Genomic DNA, 18,475 nt, shown 5'->3' with positions numbered 1-18,475 from the left:
ATTATTTTGTTTTTAAATGTGAAATGTTCTTGCCGTCAAAAACAAAATAATAAATTTCGGTTTGGTTCATATTCTTAATAATCGAAACCAATTCATATCAAAGCAATTCGATACGACAAGATAATGCTATTGGGATTATGCAACGGGGTCGCTGTCGTTCATGTGGGTGGGTTTTATGCGATTAATATAGGAGCTCTATGTTTGTGATCCAGGTATATTATCTTGGATGTAGGAAAAGTACTACAAAAAGCTAAAATTGAAATTATAAGCTAAACAAAAAAAAAAGTAGAAATGCCATGGGAAAAAACTCATAAATATAATCAGATGCAAAAGAGCTTTAAAGTGGACTACGATGGACCAGACAAGTACTTCGTTCCAAACTTGAGTACGCTCAAGCTCTGTGGAGGGTAGTTTTCTTCGTTCAACACCCACAGAAGGTCCGAAAATAGAACAAGGCAACCGGTAAATTTGAATTTTATGCTATCATTTCTCTTTGGCGTAATGACGGACAGCAAAGGCCAAGCCCAGTATCAAGAGAGGCACAAGGAACTGCAAGATCTTAATCACAAACTCGGAAGTCTTGTCCGGATTGTACGGGGCTTGTGTTGGAGGGACATATGCGTGTTTCAGGGGAATGGTTGACATGTCTACCTCCCCAATGTAATATTTGTCCATCATTTCCCTAGCGGAATCACTGTGTCCAACGTCTTCAAAGTCATTGGTTGCATCTTTCCCTGGAGATTGCCAACAAATTTATTGAATTAGTATGTGGTTTTGCATGATACCTATGATGAACAAGGAATGGTATTGTAATGGCTACATGACCTGTTGCTGATAGCAGAACTTCGTCACCTCCAGGATGATCATCCATGAATGGGGTTACATCATAAACCTGACAGATAATCAAACAAGCATATTACAAGGAAGCTCCAAGAGAACCAAACAAAATGGCACAGAAAAACTATTATGCAGCTGTATTGTTTCTTTCTTAAAACAGGTGGGACGTATTCCGATTTCCATGTCCTTTCTAGTTCGAAATAACAGAAAGTAGAGCTTTTCAACAGACAAGAATTTAGGTGCATGCACAGATTACAATCCAGAGATGGAATTGTTTAACCAGTTAAAGTAAATAATCATAATTAGAACCGACCAAGTGGATATAAACAACGTAATTAAATGCTGTGCAATTGGAACAACTTATGCAAGCAAAGTAATTCACAGATAGGCCTTCAAGGAGAACTCTTGAGGTGGGGTATTAGTTTCAAATAAATGTATTTGGATGTTTTCACCAAATATTTGATATCTACACGCGGCATTCTTCTCAAGCCTCTGCAACAAGAGGGACAAGATCCTAACTCACACCCATGTTTTTCCAAGTACAAAGCAAAAACCTCGATAAGAAATTTCGAACTACACGATGCAACGGCGACATACATAAACATCTAACTACTGGCAAACCATGCAAATGAAAGAGAGTCAACTGAAAAGCTTGTGTTAATTTCAATACAGAAATCATAGCTACAAAAAACTACTTAACCCATAAATAGATCTCCATAATACTCAACACTAGTACAAAACATAGTGAACAAGAAATAATTCACATACATGGGCTAACAGGATCACACCCAAAATCATCATCAAACTTCTCAGTCCAAAGCCGAGAGCTCATCAATTCAAATTACAAAAAATTTTCATCAGTTGAGCTCAACAACAAAACAAAACATAGATCAAGACAAGATCTCAGGTCGGTAGATAAGCATCCATTACAGCGACAGGGCAATAGCACAAACAAGAAGATATCTGACCTTCCCATTAATAATTAGCCAGCAATCCTTAATCTTGTTATGGCTCGAAACCTCCTCAAATGAGCGAACTTTCAGATCTGACCCCATTTCCCTTCCCTTCAAAAAAGAACCATTGATCAAACACATTTCGATATAAAATACCCAAATCTACAGAGTTCGATTGAAAAAAAAAAAAAAAAAGGCTTGCTTACCACAGAATCTGAATTTTCTCAACTTTGTTTCGACGGAATCGAAGTTTTTATTTTTGTATATCCAGATCCAGAATCATCATATTTGTGAAATGACTGTTTTAGTCTTCAAATTGATAAAAATTACAGAGTGTGACCCATTTCCTTATGCTTGGACCCCAGAAAACTTGAAGTACGCTTACTTCCAGAAAGTTCTGTTTGACTTATTTTTATTTGTCTACAGGAGTTGACTTACATTTATCATTTTATTAATTATTAATATTAAAGAAAATTGAAGATAAATCTCCATATCAAAATTCAGATTGTTTTTCACTCTTTATACCATAAAAATTTTGATTAAACTTCCCAGCCATGTCAAAAATATCCTTAGTTGTTTTACTGGACCAGAAATGTTATCAGAGTCGGAGTAAAATTATTTCAAATATACAATATCATTATTACTGTGTAATAAAATGTTTGAAGATAAGATTTTCTAAAAAAATTATGGATCCGAACTTATGTTCGAAATCAAATATTTATAGAAATTATTCCAATACTTTGAAATATTTACAAGATTAGCTAACCAATGTTAGACATAAGGAGCAAATAAAAACACAATAGAATTTTAAGGTAAACTTATGATTGAAAATAATAGGATCCTACAAATAGTATCGGGTTCCTCTAAACTCTCCGAAGATCTTAGAGAGATCCAAAAGATGGTACGAAACTATAACAATCAACTATAGTATGTACCACATAAAATTGAGGAAATCCTTGAAAAACAAGAAATTTTTTTTGAAACATTAAATGATATTCAAACAAGAATCCAAACTCTAAAACAACAACCAAGTTCTAGTATAAGGATATCGGAAGGAAGATTAGCACCATCTTTTGGTACTGAACCCTTATTACACCAAAGAGGGAAGACCAAGATAATGCCAAAACCTTTAACCGACGAAAAAATGATCAATCTGATTAAATTGTCTCATAAAAGAAATTAAGCTGATGAAAACATAGAAAAGATTGGTCTAGAAGGTCTTCAAGACATCGCACAGAGTCTTTTGCGAATATCAAAGTCACAGATCTGAAGATGAGTGCAATAAATGGCGAACCTCCCTCGATAACTTGATCATCTTCCCATGAACCATCAAGGAAAAATAAAAGATCTCATAATATAAATATGAGAGAACCCCAAACAGATATTCAAGTAGGTGGAGAAGCAAACCCATCGGAAACAAGATCAAGAAAAAATCAAATTCCCTTACACCAGACACCCTGTTAGAAGTCTGTTTCAGAAGCAATACATTTTTATGGGGTCATGCTTAACTTTGATGTACTGGATTTCAAAAATAGAGAAGATCTAATAGATGACTGGATATCAGCTATGAGAATCGCAGCAGACACATTTGATATCAACAAAGAATGATTCATTAAACTTTTATAAATGAGTCTGATGGGATTAGTTAAAATCTCTTGGGACATGACTTCGGTAGAAATCAAAGAGTCAGTCATAGCCGGAGAATCTCTTAGTGATGTAGCTGGGAGTACAACTACCCTATTTAAAGTAGCAATTTATAGTGGTAGACTATTTTAATAGTCAAGACACATAGAAGAAAAATAAATATACTCAAGCTATGTATAGTCTTGAAATACATCACATCTGTTTGCTAGATGAATATATTATGTAATTCACTAAATATAGATGCAATTTAAGGGTTGAAGAAAATATAACAATACAACTTTTCTTTGTAAAATGTCAAGTCCCTCGAGAGAAATGTTAATTTGGGAATACGTCCCTGAGAATCCAGATACTTTGGCATGAATGATCTCTTTTCTCAACGAAAAATTGACATAATGATGTTATATGAAGCATTACAAAATAATTACAAACAATTAAGGGGTATTAATAAACGTATCCATTTATGTTGTAAAGAAAACGATCTTCCAACAATCATTGGAAGTAAACCACAAAGCCTGAAAAGAAAGGACTTTAGAACTCATCTTTATGCCATGAGGGGAATAAGTGGAAGTAGTTCTTGGAAACCAACAACAGCGTGGTCTAGAGAAAAATTCAGATCTTAAAAATCTAGACAAATAACTGGACCATCAAGAAATAAGATGTCTCAAGCATAGAACTCATCTAAGCAAGAGGCGTACACCAACAAAGAAAACTTTCAGAAGAGCTCAAACCCGAGCTAATGAAAGTTTTAAAAATTGTAATTGCTGGACATGTGGAGCAAGAAGTCATATTTCGATCAAATGTCCAGAAAAATACAGAAAAGAGATAAAATATTTTGAACCAACTCCAGATATTGAAGAATCGGTTTATTACCAAGGTACAATACAAGTACACCAGTTTGAAGATATTCCTTCACACGAGAGTATATATGAAGAAGAAGAAAAAGAAATCTTGAGTCAAGAAGAATCTTATGGAACAAAATCAGAATCTGACACGAAACACATGAAGACTTGGTTGGTTTCTTTAGCCAAACAACAATATTTCATGACATGGTCCAAAAGATCACGAGGGAAAATCCTAGCCTACAGAGATGTTAAGGATTCTATGCATGACAGGTAAAAAAGTTCTTAGGAAACCTTGGCCGAAAAAACATAAAATGTCATCTAATTTTTAAAGTTTCCAGAAGAAAAATAACAATCTCAATGGAACTTAAAAAAACTGGATGGAGATGCAATTAATTCTTTCTGGAGAAATTAAGTAAGAATTGCAAAAAATAAAGATACAATTAGCATGAACCATGTCCTGCATTCATATCGGAGCATTCTAGATTATGATAAAAACTACTTTTAAAGAAGGAATAGAATCATCCATTGACATTGTTGTATGTGATAAACTAATGAGTAATTTTAATTTAAAGATTTAATACTGGTAACAATCTCAAGGAATTTATGTGCAGGAAAAATTATTAAGAGTAATTTACCCAAGATTGCCTACAACCTGACAGATTCGAGATTTCAGCCGAGTTTTTCAAAGAAAAGATGTTGATAAAAGAGGGTAATAGAACATATTTTGTTACCTATCAAATTTCATATGCTCTATCTAATATACATCACTCATAATTGTTTATTATAAACGAGTTTATAGAAATATCAGAAATTTTTGGAAAAGTTGCTCAGACAATTTATCAAGAGAGAATCTAGTTTTCTTTAATACAAGAAACGTATATTCAGATACAAGACAAACTGATTCTACAAAGGAATCAAAGTCTTAAACTGAAATCAAGAAAACTATCTTTTCAAAGAGATAAAATAATAAGACACAGGTGTGGAAAAACACATGTCCAGTAAACACAACGAGTATTAATAATCTTTTCGATAATAAGAAAATTTAGATGTCCAAAAAGGTGGAAAGAAGTCAAAATAGTATTTGATTATACAAGACAAAAAAATCAATTTACATTTGATACAATATACTATCTAGAACAACCTATAATAGAAACTTACCAATGAATTATCAATATTGATGAATTGAAAGTTCATATTAAAGGAATACCGGGAAATGAAACATATCAATTGGTTCTTGGGCTAGAATTTATTGAGGAACACAAAACTTGGAAAAATCTAGATAATAGAATGAAAATCATGGCAGAGAATAAAATGTGGAAAATCCAATGACCAAGAGATATACATCCCAGTAGGAATGTTGCATGAACAATTTAAAGCAGAATATATTGTTGCTTATATTGATTCAAGAGCCGGAATTTATACAACAAAAAGATGAGTGTTTTCAAAATAATTGAAAGAAGAACTACCTCAGATTACTAGATGAGATTTATCCAATTGAATCTTAATTTTACGTAAAGGGATTAAGATGATATAAATATTAATCGGAGGTGCTGGACAAACACATTGGTACAAGATGAAAACACCACTAATTTATTTTCATGATACACGAGCAGACATTCTTCTAGGAAATAATTTCTTGCAAATGTTTAGATCCTATACACAAAAAAATGAGAGTAGAAGATTAGTGTTCACAACACCATGTTGTCACAAATTCATAGTGCAGAGATTAAGAAAGACATTTTACAGAAAATTTTCAATCCAGTTTTGCAGCAAGCTTGGTGATAAAGAAAAATTTATCAATTAAAAAATAAAATATTATAGATGTTTCGAGAAACAATGTTTCAATTAACTGCAGATCAAAACCTCCAACCATAATAAGTAAAATTCCTCGAAATAGCTTTACGCTAGAAAGATGATGAGTTCGAAAGAAAAGTATCCCTAGAAGATGCTAAGAAAAGATCAAAGAAAATTATAGTGAAGATCTCTTGGCATGATGAGACAAAAACCAACTCCAAGCCAGCCTTAAAATTAAGAAAGACATAGAATATGAGTTCGTCAGATTTAAACATATCCCGATGAACATAAATGATCAAAAAGATATGCAGATTATTATCAAAGAACATTTAGAACTTGGTTTAATCAAAACATAAATATCATCATATAGCAATCCATGATTTCTGGTAACAAAAAAGAACAAACCAGATTATTAATTAATTATCAAGAAATTAGTAAAATTATGGATTTTGATGGGTATTTTATACCTAATAGAGAACATTTAATCAATTGTATATGTAACGCCAAAATATTTCCTAAATTCGATTGTATGTCTGGATTTTATCAGATTAAGATGAAGGAAAAAACTAAAAAATTCACAGTTTCTTCTACACCGCAAGGTCATTATATTTGAGAAGTATTACCTATGGGTTTGCTAAATGCACTTCAGATATTTCAAAGAAAAATAAATAATATATTTTAAGATTATTTTAATTTTATGTTCGTTTATATTGATGATGTTTTAATAACATCGAAAAATATGAACGAAGATATTAAATATTTATAGATTTTATCTAAGGTTTGTAAAAAAAAAAGAGAAAGATCAATCATATCTGAAAAAAAGATAGTTATTGCTACAAGAAAGATTGAATTCCTTAGAATATGAATAAATTAGTCAGAAATAATTCTGCAAGAATATATAATGGAAAATGTGCAGAAATTTGCAGATGAACTTAAAAAGAAAAATAACTTCAAAGTGGATCGTTAACTTTGCTGGAATGATCATTAAGAACCTAGCAAAACACAGAAAAATATTTAGTTCATTACTGAAAAAAGATGCAAGATTTATATGTACAGAAGAGCACACAAATGGAATTAGCTAACTAAAAGAAATTTGTAAAAATCTTCCAAAAATAGTTATTTATCAAGATGAAGATTATCTGACATTATTTACATATGACAGTGATCATTGAGGAGTATTAGTTCTTACAAATTTCACATCAGACGGAGAACAATCATGTATATATTGTTGTGGGCTATTCTCAGATGCAGAAGTCATACGATATCATATCAACAAAAATGAATTTTATGCAATAAAAAAGACTTTTGAAAAATTACCATTATTTTTATTTGCAAAGAAATTTTCCTTAAAATTTGATAATACACATGATGGATAAAACCAAATTCTTATCCCAAGGAGTTAAAAGCATGATATGAATTTGAGCCTCTTGCCTCAGTTTATACTCAATCACACAACTTCTTAGAAATCTCAGCACTACCATAATATATACAAGAAGTTGTTCATGAAACATGTGCAGATAATGATTATTTGTCAAGAGGAGATATTATGGAACTTTATTTTTTTACCGCAACACCAGAACCAGCTATAAAAGGATCACATGAAGCCTTTTACTTCATCAAGTTGAGAATAACATACATGAACATTCAAACGATCATTAAGGGTCCTTTAGATGATGAAAACCTCTTGTTTCATCACTCTCTGAAGATTACATCTCCACTAAACGAGCATGAGGATTATGAGTCTATGTCATAGAAATAGACAAAATCAAATTATCTAAGCTTTGTCAAAATTTTGTAAATGTATCTTTTCTGTTAAATATCATGACAGAAAAAACTTCAAGATTAACAGAAGAAATATTTGAAAAGAAAAGAAATTTTATGTGAAACAACAAGCTATTAGTGAGTGAAGAAACTCGTTGAAAATTTTGCAATATGGCTCATGTGAAAAGATGATCAGAAGGAATCTCCCAAACCAAAAAGAGCCAAAATTCAGGAAAGGTTTTCGGCCTAGATCTGACCGAAAACATATTGTAGAGACAACTTCAAGTGATGAAGGTCCACACAAATCAGGTTTTCCACGGGAAAGGGACCCTACAAAAGTAAAAGATTCTTCGACAAAGGAAGAGAAGATATGTGATCCAACAAACTCCATTATTGAAGGATGAACCACTCAACCACCACAACATGACATATTACTAACTAGTGGTAGACCAACTAAAAGATTCTGTCGGCCACAAGTGACAATGCAATTCACAAGTTTGAACTCCTGATTAAACCACCAAGACTTCTATATATCAAGACATAAGAAAGACGAAGATATAATTCAACATCTTCATTTTTTTGTTCAAAATAAAGTTTGTAATATTTTTAATTTACGTGTGTTGTAATTCCAACCACTATAAGTAGCTAAATAAGTTTCTACTCCTCTACATGAGATTACTAGGTCATAATATGTTGTATGTTTGAATAAAAAATCAAGGCTTACTGTCTCTCTCATGTACTATTTCAAAAATTAAACTTCTTCACTATACATCTTGATGTAGGAAACAATACATGGTTATGCTAAGTACTGTTGTGTGGTTGTGCCATGATGAACAGTTTGTAAAACCCGGTGGATAAGACCTGACGATAAGCTCTATATATATATAATATAAATTATGGTATATAAGCTGTAAATCTTGAAAATATTTATGTAAACAGGGAGCTCAAACAAAAATTTCATGAGTTAAAAGTTAAAATAAATTGAAATTTGAGAATGAGGAGTTATTGCCAATTTACCCTTAATGTTACCAACTCAATTAATCATTAAAAATGTCACTTGTTTGATTAATATTTTTTTATTGATTATATGATTTTCTGCCTATAATAAAACATACAATACATCCTATTTTCACAAGTAAAATAATATTTTTGAGTATGAGCTGAATTATATAATTTGTTTGGAGGGACACTTTTGTGATCATATGAAACTGAAAATTTAATAATGTGTTGTGCTTTAATTATGTGAAAGGTGACATGAAAGAGTTATATGATGACTAATTCAATCCATTTCTTTTATGTAAAAAAAATATTTTGATGTGAAATTTTATATTAAGAAAATTATCAAATAACAAACAACTTAAAATAATAATAACAAATTGAACGGCTTGAATGCGACATTTGAAATATGGAACATTAATTTTAAGTGAAATATAAACAAATAATACCTTCAAAAAAATATCAACAAATAAATTTAAAAAGTAGGAAAATATATGAATTTATAAATTATAGTATTACAAAAACTATGATAAATACAAACTATCAAAACAGTGAACAAAATATATTTATAATAATTAGTTAAAAGAAATTAATAAAAATTGGGAAACTTTGACTCTATTTTTTTGTTTATTTCTTTGATAAGGTTTTCTTTTCTTTAAAAATTAGAAATATCATTTTCTTTGTTTTTTTTAGAAAAAAGAACATAATCGATAAGTTATAGTTCATCCTAAACAAAATTCTAAATATAAAATATTGAATATAAAAATTGTAATAAACCCGTCCTCGTGTGGTCTTGGTAATGGGCATCTTCCAATCAGGCGTTAGCTCCACTCCACTCCACCCATCTCCTCTCCTCTCCTCTATATAATAACTAATAATATAGAATTTTCATTCATATATTGCTGGTGGAAACCATGGTGGAGTTGATCGCCGGCGCCACCCGCTCATCCTCCGGCGACTTCCTCCAACAACCTCCGCTCGAGCTTTATGAAAGTGACGTCGTTTGGTCCTTCCTCTCGTCCCCCGATTCAACCTCCCCTTCTCCGCCGTTCATGCACGATCGCCGCCGCCACAATCGCTTTAGTACTCCTCAATCCGGTCTTTCGGCCGTGCTTGGCAACGACCAACTCCGCCTTTTCAGCAGCCAATCGAAGATAATCCCAGCGTCGCCGAGGTCGGAGAATGTTCAGGTGAAATTCCACCAGTCGGCTCCGGTTAATATCCCCGTCTGGCCGAAGCAGTTTCACGGCAACTTTAATGAAATTAATGACGGTGATGGTTATCTGAAGAGGTTAGATGAGGTGGAGGAGGAGGAAGATGAGAAAATGGTGCCGCCTCACGTGATCGTGGCGCGATCGCACGTGACTTTCTCGGTTTTCGAAGGCGTGGGGAGGACGCTGAAGGGAAGGGACTTACGCCGCGTTCGAAATGCGGTGTTTCGGAAAACAGGTTTCATTGATTGATTGATCGAAAGAAATTTTGAAAGATGGCCAAGGAGTAATATTAGTACTGAGTCTCCCTTTGTTGTAATTTATGTTTCTCCTTTTTTTTCCTTCTTCTTTCGGTCTTGATCATGGTGATTGGGTGAAATTAAATTGATCATGTTTGGGAAAAAAAGGTGTAGTATGATATGGCCTTTGCCATAGAATCGAAATAATTGCTATTTCTGTGCAAACATGTATATCTTTTTCATTATTTCCGAAATAAGGAGCCATTATTGTGAACCAGAGCTGGATTTGAGTTCCATGAATGTTCACTTCCTTGATGTCAAGAAGTTATATTTTGTCACTAACAATTTTTTTAGCTACCCTACCGTACTCGGTGGTATCTTAAGCTTATATTCTTGCACTTGGAGCCTGGTGTAGCCTCAAAGGATCAAAGATACTTTATGTTTCGCTTGATCTAGCCTTCTACTGCAGAAAGTTCATGTCTTTGTGGTTCTCTATTGCTATGTAGATATTAAAGTTATCTCTTAGATTGACTCCTGATTTGTTAACTTGAGATTCAACAGCACCTCCAAGATTGAGGAAAAAGGTCATTTTGTTGAATCGCATGTGAGCCAGGGTGAGATATCTTGTTTATAAAATTAAAGCGAGTGCATGGCCAGCAATCTTGTTTACAGAAATAAAAACACGTGCGCGTGTCAGTGGTGTTGATGTAGAACGATCATTCATGTCAGCTTACAAGCACTCGCTGCGCTAAGCATGGCAGTATATGAAATCTGTTTCTGAGATTTTGTCCGAAGATATGAGGTGCGGATTGTTTGATTCCCCATGATCTAACCTCCAAACCACTTAATATGGCTTTGGATACAATATCTCTAGTGGATTCCTTGGACCATTGGCATTGGACGTCTTATCGTTGAAGTGAGCGCGTGTATTCAGTTTTATAGACTAAACTAAGGTTCAGTCATTTGCTTAAATTCATTTTGGCATGTTATATACAGAGAAATTATGTACTTATACCTTGACGTAATGAACTAAATATTCTTCTGCTATTACTTTCGCATGATGATATGCATCAGTTGGGAAGACTCTGTCTGTTTGATGTTCTTGGATAATGCGAATTGTCGGATTCATAGTTCAAGAAATGCCTTGCCGTGCTGTCTGAGAATTTATACGAAGAATGTTGTAATGTGGTTTTGGTCGTTCTTTTACCTACTCACTCTTATTATTTCATTGTATCTTGTATGTAGTTGGGTGTTATTTTCATTGGAAAAAGGGTTTTATTCTGAAAATGACACTATTATACTGATATAGTTGAATCTAGAGTGGGACAGAGATGCATTTTAGAAAACTGACAACAAGTGTGGTTCTATGCTGCAACACTTAGAGCAGATAACATCTGTCAGGACATGGGGTTCTCATTTACTTTTTCATTGATCAGACATAACTATCGTCGTGGAATCCTCTAGGTGCTTTTACTTTTCACTGGTTGCGATGTATCTTAGGATTTTCAGTCTGAAAGTTAGTTGTTGCTGACGGGGATGCACCTAGACTAAAGGATAAAGCGGAGAATCTATCAGATGTGGAGAAATACCTGTGGTTAATCCTTTATTGTTGTTCTTTCCTTTTCTTCCTTTTCTATCTTCAATGTCCTCCTACCATGCCTTTTTCTCTCCCTTCAAAATTTTCATGTCTTTCATGCCTGTTGTGTTATGTTTTGATGAACTTAACGTGCTTCTTAGTGGCATTATCAGTGCTGTTCCAGATCAATTAGTTGCACTCATGTTTTGTTACATCCTTGTTACATTTCAAGGCTTTTGATTATACATAATCGATCCTAACTTGTTTACCTAGGTTTTTGGAACTTGGAAGTGTGATTTCTATCACACGTGCCATGTCTATCATAACATGTTTTGCCTTGCTTGGAACTTGGAAGTAGTTTTTTTAGAATGACACACCAGTTGATCGGGACTACTCGTATCTGCCGAGTACCTAAATAAGAAGTTTGTCTGATTTGAAGGTCCTTTTAGTCGTGAATTTTCTTGTTTCTCTATCCATCCTTGAATCTTTATAAATTGATATCTGAAATTCAAGATGAAACACTATTTTAGAGAAGTCTTGCTGCTCTTTCTTTCTTTTCGGCTAATAAGGTTGTAATTAAGCTAGGTTGGGCTTGATTAGCATTCAAATGGCACCGAACTTGGGTCAAGTTGCTTAGCTTGACAAGGTCCATACTTGAGCGTAAAATACTTGACTTCCATCATGAATCAGTCGAACTTGAGTTGAATGTAGTTACAACGCCCTTAAATAGTAATAAAATAAATATTTATAAGAAATAATATTATTTAACACAGATAAATCGAGGTTGAATAACTCGAGGAGCATATGTTCCTATGTATTAATTATTTTAGTTTGAGACAGCCGCTTACACCTTACTAGCAGCTCCAACAGCTTGCAACACTAGTTACCAGCACAACTAAAATTATTCTTATATCTGATAAATATAATTTGCTATCCAACTTAATCTCTATGATTGCCAAAATTGTTCGGTATTCCCATCTCAATTATTACGCTATGCACTTCTCAATTTTACTGATTTCTCATGAGCTCTTTCCAGGCAAGAAGTTCATACAGATTGGAGGATGAACCTTAGCTAAAGCAAGTATTGATGACGGAAGAATCCACAACCCATCGCCACAAATCAAACCTGAAGCCACTGCTGGCACCATCAAACCAGCCTTCCTTCTGTCAACCTTACGCCAAACACAGACAACCAAACTCCCGACACACATATCAATGGCAAAATAACCCCCCACAAGAAATGGCACCGCCATAGCCATAGGAAGAGGAACCCATTTTCCGAACTTATAGGGTATTATATCTCTCAACAGATTAGTCAACACTGCAAACGCAAAAAACCCATAACAGAGTTGCAAGCAGTGTTGAGGCAGAGCAGAGAAGCCCTCCACTCCGAGAATCGCCATGTTTCGGTATACAAGTGCATAAGGAGCCTTATATTCACCATTGGGATTCCCCACGTCAAAGGCCGTGTAAAAGAGGAAGAATGAGAGAGGAGCCACCACACACCCAATGGCAGTCCCAATACCTTGACTAAGAATCATGGATCGAGGGGATGTTAAGGTGAGATGCCCCGTTTTCAAATCATGCATCAAGTCCGAGGATATGGAAGCAATGGATTTGATTAGGCCGCATCCGATGAGTCCTGCAACTACTCCATTGTCTTCCCCGGCTAAGGCTGCAAGAACGAAGAGAGCCACTTTCCCATAATTATAAGCCATATTCATGTCAGTTAAACCAGCACCATAGGCATTGCAGAAGCTTAGACACGGTGCAAGAATATAGGCCACAACAACATAGTACCACTTGAGCTGAGGAAACATTATTGGGACCACAATTACAGAAATTACAGAGAAGAGCATGTAACCGACACATGCTATCCATATAGGAATGTTTTCTCTTATGAATACTTCATTTCTTCGCAGATCGTCCAATGGTTCGTCTTTCTTGTCTGAAACTGATGCAAGAAACATATTTATTTCAGTGCAATAAAATTTTAAAATACTTGCAACTTCAAATCCTCTCCTGAGATTTTAGAATAAACCATAGTCTTAGCAGCTTGCCTGATATAACCGCATTCTTCTTCTTGAATGCAGCATGCATGCTTCTGACAGTAAACAACAGCGTCTTGAGAAAATTGTAGAGACCATCACCTAAAATAAGAGCGATAGAAATGAAGACCTGCGTAAAAGTGCAAATTATTCATTTCATTTTCTGAATCAAGGAAAAATAAATCATCCATCAAGTAAAGATTTCTTCTGAACTAACCTTGTAACCATTTAAACTCTTCATGCTACTTTCCTTGATGTTTTGAGGGTACCATTCTCCGTTCTTTTCGCTTATCAATGGCCATATTACACCCCAAGAAATCACAGCTCCAAGAAGCAAAGAAAAGTTCACAAGGTGGGAGCAAATCATTCCAGCTCCTACATACGTCATGCTGAAATCAAAGTAAAATCTGCCAAAAAAATAAAAATCGTATCACCTCTGGTTGAAGAATTGGTGTATATTAAAACGTAAACTTACAAAGAAAGTGTTTTGTATGTACGTTTGTTTCCAAGATTTCAATCCGAACGTAGGGAAATTGACAAATCCGCAATTTTCCCCACCAGAAAAAAACCACTGAAAGAAACTCCATATGAAACTAAGTGAGAAGAACTTCATGAATCCGCGAACCTGTTTCCTGAAATTTGAAAGAGTAGAGTCATTCTCTTCAATCCCCACGAGAAAATAACAAAAATTCCCATGAAACTTTACTTGCAACTCTTCCATACAAAATCTCGACTCCATCTGTATCCATAATGGAAGGATTTAAACTTTGCTTACTTTGCCGTCTTGTCTCCTTTAGTAGTGTGAAATCCATTTATAAGAACAGCGGTTGCAGTTCCACTTGGGTAAGGTAATTTATAATCTAATATCATAACCTGCCAATTATAATCACAAGCACAATCAATCAGAGAAATGTATGAATGAGGACTTTAAAGATGGCAAAGAAAACAACAAAATAAAGTCATTCTACGCAATGGAGGTTTCAATAATTTCGAACGGGTGGGGCGAAAAATCACATGACGCAATTATGAGCATACCTTTCGTAGAGGAACCAAGGCAAACAACCCCACAAAGCTAACAACAAAAAGAAATCCAATCATCCAATCAAGCTTAGGCTCTTTATAACTCCCAGTGGGATTCCCTTCTGTATCAACTCCAGCCTTCACAAGTGTCTTTTTGTCCAATCCAAGAAGATAAGATCCAAAGCCACCTGATTAAACCATAACCAAACAAAACAAAGCTCAACATCATAATGTTTTGAAATTTTATGTAATCGTATTTTATAAAACAAGTTTCACCCCCTGAAGCATCCAATAAAATGGATCCGCCTCTGCCACAAAGAAATCACATTGTCCTAGAAAATCAAAACTAATCAAGATTTTGAGTTTCCAACCTCCTAATGCAATACTATAGCAAGCCACAGCACAAGTCTGAATGGTTGTATTTTCTTGTTTAGTAAACGGAGTAGTGACGAAGTTGGCCTTCTGAAGAATTTTTGTCCATGTTCTTACAAACACAAAAGCAAGAAGTGCGGCTGATACATTGAGATTTGGTACAAGTCCAGTCGTGAGATTGAGCTTCATTACTATGATACTGTAAATAATCCCAATCACTAAACTAGCCACAATTCCTCGAATTGTTATCTGTTTATTCCATGGAGGAATCCTATTCATCTCCTCCGCCTGGCCTCTCGTTTCTTCCAAATCTTCATTCTCCATTTCTCTATTGACACTGCTCACCATATTGAAGCAATTCTATCACTTTCCCTTCTTTTATTGAACAATTATCCGATTAGTTGTCGGCCTTGTGAAAACTAAAATATGCTGAGAATAAGGAAAAAAATCAGATTAAACAATTCTATCACTTTCCCAGATTTTGACAATTCTATCACATTCCCTGCTTTTTTCACAAAATCTTCGGCAAATGTCAAAATTAAATTGATATGAATGTCAAAAAAGACGATTTTTTTAGACACATTACCAACGTAAATAAATTTCATCTCATGCATGAGAGAAGAATCAACATTACCTAGCGGTTGTTTTTTGTTCCTCGGATTCAGATGATCACTCAAAAACGAATTTCTCCAAAAACCCAACAAAAAAAAAAGGGATTTTTAGACACCTAAACAGAAAACCGACTTGATTTTTTCTCTTTCCCAACCTGCTGCATCTGACAATCGAGAGAATTATAACCATTAAATACTGGCAATCTTGACTCTTGTCTGTACTACCATTTGGTAGTGGTAGTACGACCCGAAAAGGCATTAACTTTGATTGTACTCCAACCGCAATAAATAGAATCCCGTTTTAAATTCAGAAAAATTTTCACATTTTTGGTTTTGGTAGCTTCCCTTTCTTGACTGCCTTTTTATACTCGGAAAACATTTCATCACACACTTTCTCATTTCATACACAAATGAATGGTACGTGGTTTCTTGAATATTTTACTCAATGGATTGAGACTTAACGGGGTCTATTCAATTCAGAATTTTGATGATTTTTAATGACTTTTTCAAATGATAGGCTTTTATGAATTCGATAGATTTTTATTTACCTCTACAGAATCTCACAGATTTATAAACAGATTTACGTGGATTTATGTAGATTTTTTAACAAGATTTTTATAGATTTTTAATTACACATCTTTGTCTCCGAAACTAAGTTTTTATTGATTATTTATAAAAAAACTAAACGGTTTTTATTGTTTAGTTTTTAATAAAAGTTTTCCCCTTTTTGTTGGAAGGATAAAATCTGTGATTAGCTGAAAACTCGGATCTGAATTAAAGTGTTCTTCTAAGGGCACCCACATTGGTGCATTAATGGGTGATTATTAACACCCATTAATATTCATGCACCAATGTGGGTGCATGAATTATTAATCTAAATTCATCAGAATGAACGGCATTATTTCGCAAATAGCGACGGTTTTTCGTAAACCGTCGCAAATTGAAAAACGTCGCTACTTGCGACGGTTTCTCAAACGGCTATATGTAGAATATAATGCCAAACTAGCCGTTTAAATAAAAGAGTCCAACATTTTTTTCATTTTTTAATAATATTTTAATGAATATTGAAATTGAGTTATTTTTAAAATAATAATACTATTTATTTTTAAAAATATTTGTTATAAAATTTAACAAAATTAGAAAGATATTGAATTAATTAAAATTAAAAAAAAATGAGTAAGTGGACAGTGAGACCCATAAATAATGAAAGTTGATATTAAATGAATGTGAGTGTGTGTTAATAATGGGAAAATGTTAATGTAATGAATATATGGCTCGTGGACCCCATAATTTTTTAGGAGATGAAAAGTTAATAACATAGATTAATGTGGACGGATGCGGATGCCCTAATGATTCTGTTTGTTTGAAACTTCTTGTCCCCCCGCGTAACCAGTCAACTTGTTTGGTTCCAAATTCCAATCATCTTTCGAGACAAAAGAAGCTTGGGCTACTTTAATATCACTCGATTAGTGATGAGTGTATATTACGTCGAGAATAGATTTTTTCGATATTTTTGCATAATAGGATCATTAGATGATCTTATTTGAAAATAAAAAACGAGAAGTTCATACATATATTTTTATTTTATAATATGATGATCGGACAATCATTTTATACAAACAAACCGAAAGTATTTTCGGTGTAGTATAGATCCATTCTGACTAAACAATATATTATTTTTATTTTAAATATTGCACATAATGAACTTTTGTCTTATAAAAACTTGTTTTTTATAGAAAAGTCTTAAACTACGAGCCCGTTTGGTATCAAAAGTTTTTTGATTAAAAGAGTGTTTTTTTAAGTTGGCTTTTAAAAGTGCTTTTTTAAGTAAAAGTTGTGTTAATATTGTGTTTGGATGAATAGATAAAAATCACTTTTTAAATTAATAAATGTGTTTGGATACATATCATTAAAGTGCTTTTTTAACTCATTAATTTTTATATATATATATTTTATAACGGATTTTTAACAAGTGTGATGTATAAATATAAATAATTAAATCCATACCAAAACAATAAAATATTGAAATCTTAAAAACCATAAAAACAATTGTTAATAACAATGGTTAATGTTTACATTCTACTTTAATTTATTTAAATAAAAATTAATAGTTCAATGTCGACCTTGTATTGGCAGTGAATTTCTTATGTCATCTCTCAATTCTTTCATTTCCGTAATATTTTCTTGTGTTGGCTCTTGCCATCTCGTACCTCTGTCATGGACATAAATATTTTCACCATCTTGCTCGATTTCTTGTAAATCATCAATATTTTCGAGTTGTTCAAGAATATCTTCAGCCGCATCGTATCGCCTTATGAAATTGTGTAAAGCAAAACATGCCACTATAATTTTAAATTGAGTATCTAGACAAAATGTGGGCATATTTTGTAATACCTTCCATCGTGCTTTGCACACTCCAAATGTTCTTTCAATAACCGTCCTTAAACTGGAATGATGATAATTAAATACTTCATTTTTTGATCTGAACTTTGGAGCCAATCGAAATTGAGGTAAATGATATCTAGTATCTTTATACGGTCCCATAAAGCCTTTGAAAGTAGGATAACCTGC

General features: G+C 33.6%; 3 protein-coding genes across 4 annotated transcripts; 1 reads left to right on the top strand and 2 right to left on the bottom strand.

The window, feature by feature from the left end:
* Positions 1 to 275: 275 nt before the first annotated feature.
* On the bottom strand, positions 276 to 2,109 carry LOC142530760 (cytochrome b5-like). The gene is made up of 4 exons (XM_075636568.1): positions 1,997 to 2,109; positions 1,806 to 1,901; positions 826 to 892; positions 276 to 734 (listed from the first exon to the last, which is right to left on the bottom strand). The coding sequence occupies exons 2-4, from the start codon at positions 1,890 to 1,892 to the stop codon at positions 484 to 486; spliced, it is 405 nt and encodes a 134-aa protein (XP_075492683.1). The 5' UTR covers positions 1,893 to 1,901; positions 1,997 to 2,109; the 3' UTR covers positions 276 to 483.
* Positions 2,110 to 9,741: 7,632 nt separating this feature from the next.
* On the top strand, positions 9,742 to 10,290 carry LOC142530505 (protein S40-2-like). Its single transcript, XM_075636341.1, has one exon. It carries the CDS (start codon positions 9,742 to 9,744, stop codon positions 10,288 to 10,290), a length of 549 nt encoding a protein of 182 aa, XP_075492456.1.
* A 2,341-nt stretch (positions 10,291 to 12,631) lies between these two features.
* Positions 12,632 to 16,208, bottom strand: LOC142530756 (metal-nicotianamine transporter YSL3-like). 2 transcript variants are annotated; one of them, XM_075636564.1, is made up of 8 exons: positions 15,928 to 16,208; positions 15,293 to 15,722; positions 14,937 to 15,109; positions 14,677 to 14,774; positions 14,399 to 14,533; positions 14,119 to 14,308; positions 13,914 to 14,031; positions 12,632 to 13,807 (listed from the first exon to the last, which is right to left on the bottom strand). In XM_075636564.1, exons 2-8 carry the CDS (start codon positions 15,639 to 15,641, stop codon positions 12,873 to 12,875), a joined length of 1,998 nt encoding a protein of 665 aa, XP_075492679.1. In that variant the 5' UTR covers positions 15,642 to 15,722; positions 15,928 to 16,208; the 3' UTR covers positions 12,632 to 12,872. The 2 variants fall into 2 exon arrangements, with proteins under 2 accessions (XP_075492679.1, XP_075492680.1); XM_075636565.1 differs by lacking the exon at positions 15,293 to 15,722 and having other exon boundaries at positions 15,928 to 16,200.
* Between the last annotated feature and the right edge of the window lie 2,267 nt (positions 16,209 to 18,475).

Source organism: Primulina tabacum, chromosome 17 (genome assembly GCF_025594145.1).
Source record: "Primulina tabacum isolate GXHZ01 chromosome 17, ASM2559414v2, whole genome shotgun sequence".
Lineage (NCBI taxonomy): Eukaryota > Viridiplantae > Streptophyta > Magnoliopsida > Lamiales > Gesneriaceae > Primulina > Primulina tabacum.
The sequence above is the reverse complement of the archived record's forward strand: the minus strand, read 5'-3'. Positions and strand labels throughout refer to the sequence as shown.

What these genes read in the sequence shown, in the direction of transcription:
- LOC142530756 (XM_075636564.1), bottom strand. Translation starts at nt 15,641, where the DNA reads ATGGTGAGCAGTGTCAATAGAGAAATGGAGAATGAAGATTTGGAAGAA. An exon ending in CTATAGTATTGCATTAGGAG is followed by an intron (nt 15,110 to 15,292) that starts GTTGGAAACTCA and finishes TGGTTTAATCAG; the next exon opens with GTGGCTTTGGATCTTATCTT. An exon ending in AGAGTTTAAATGGTTACAAG is followed by an intron (nt 14,032 to 14,118) that starts GTTAGTTCAGAA and finishes ACTTTTACGCAG; the next exon opens with GTCTTCATTTCTATCGCTCT.
- LOC142530505 (XM_075636341.1), top strand. Translation starts at nt 9,742, where the DNA reads ATGGTGGAGTTGATCGCCGGCGCCACCCGCTCATCCTCCGGCGACTTC.
- LOC142530760 (XM_075636568.1), bottom strand. Translation starts at nt 1,892, where the DNA reads ATGGGGTCAGATCTGAAAGTTCGCTCATTTGAGGAGGTTTCGAGCCAT. An exon ending in GGCTAATTATTAATGGGAAG is followed by an intron (nt 893 to 1,805) that starts GTCAGATATCTT and finishes ATTATCTGTCAG; the next exon opens with GTTTATGATGTAACCCCATT. An exon ending in AGTTCTGCTATCAGCAACAG is followed by an intron (nt 735 to 825) that starts GTCATGTAGCCA and finishes GGCAATCTCCAG; the next exon opens with GGAAAGATGCAACCAATGAC.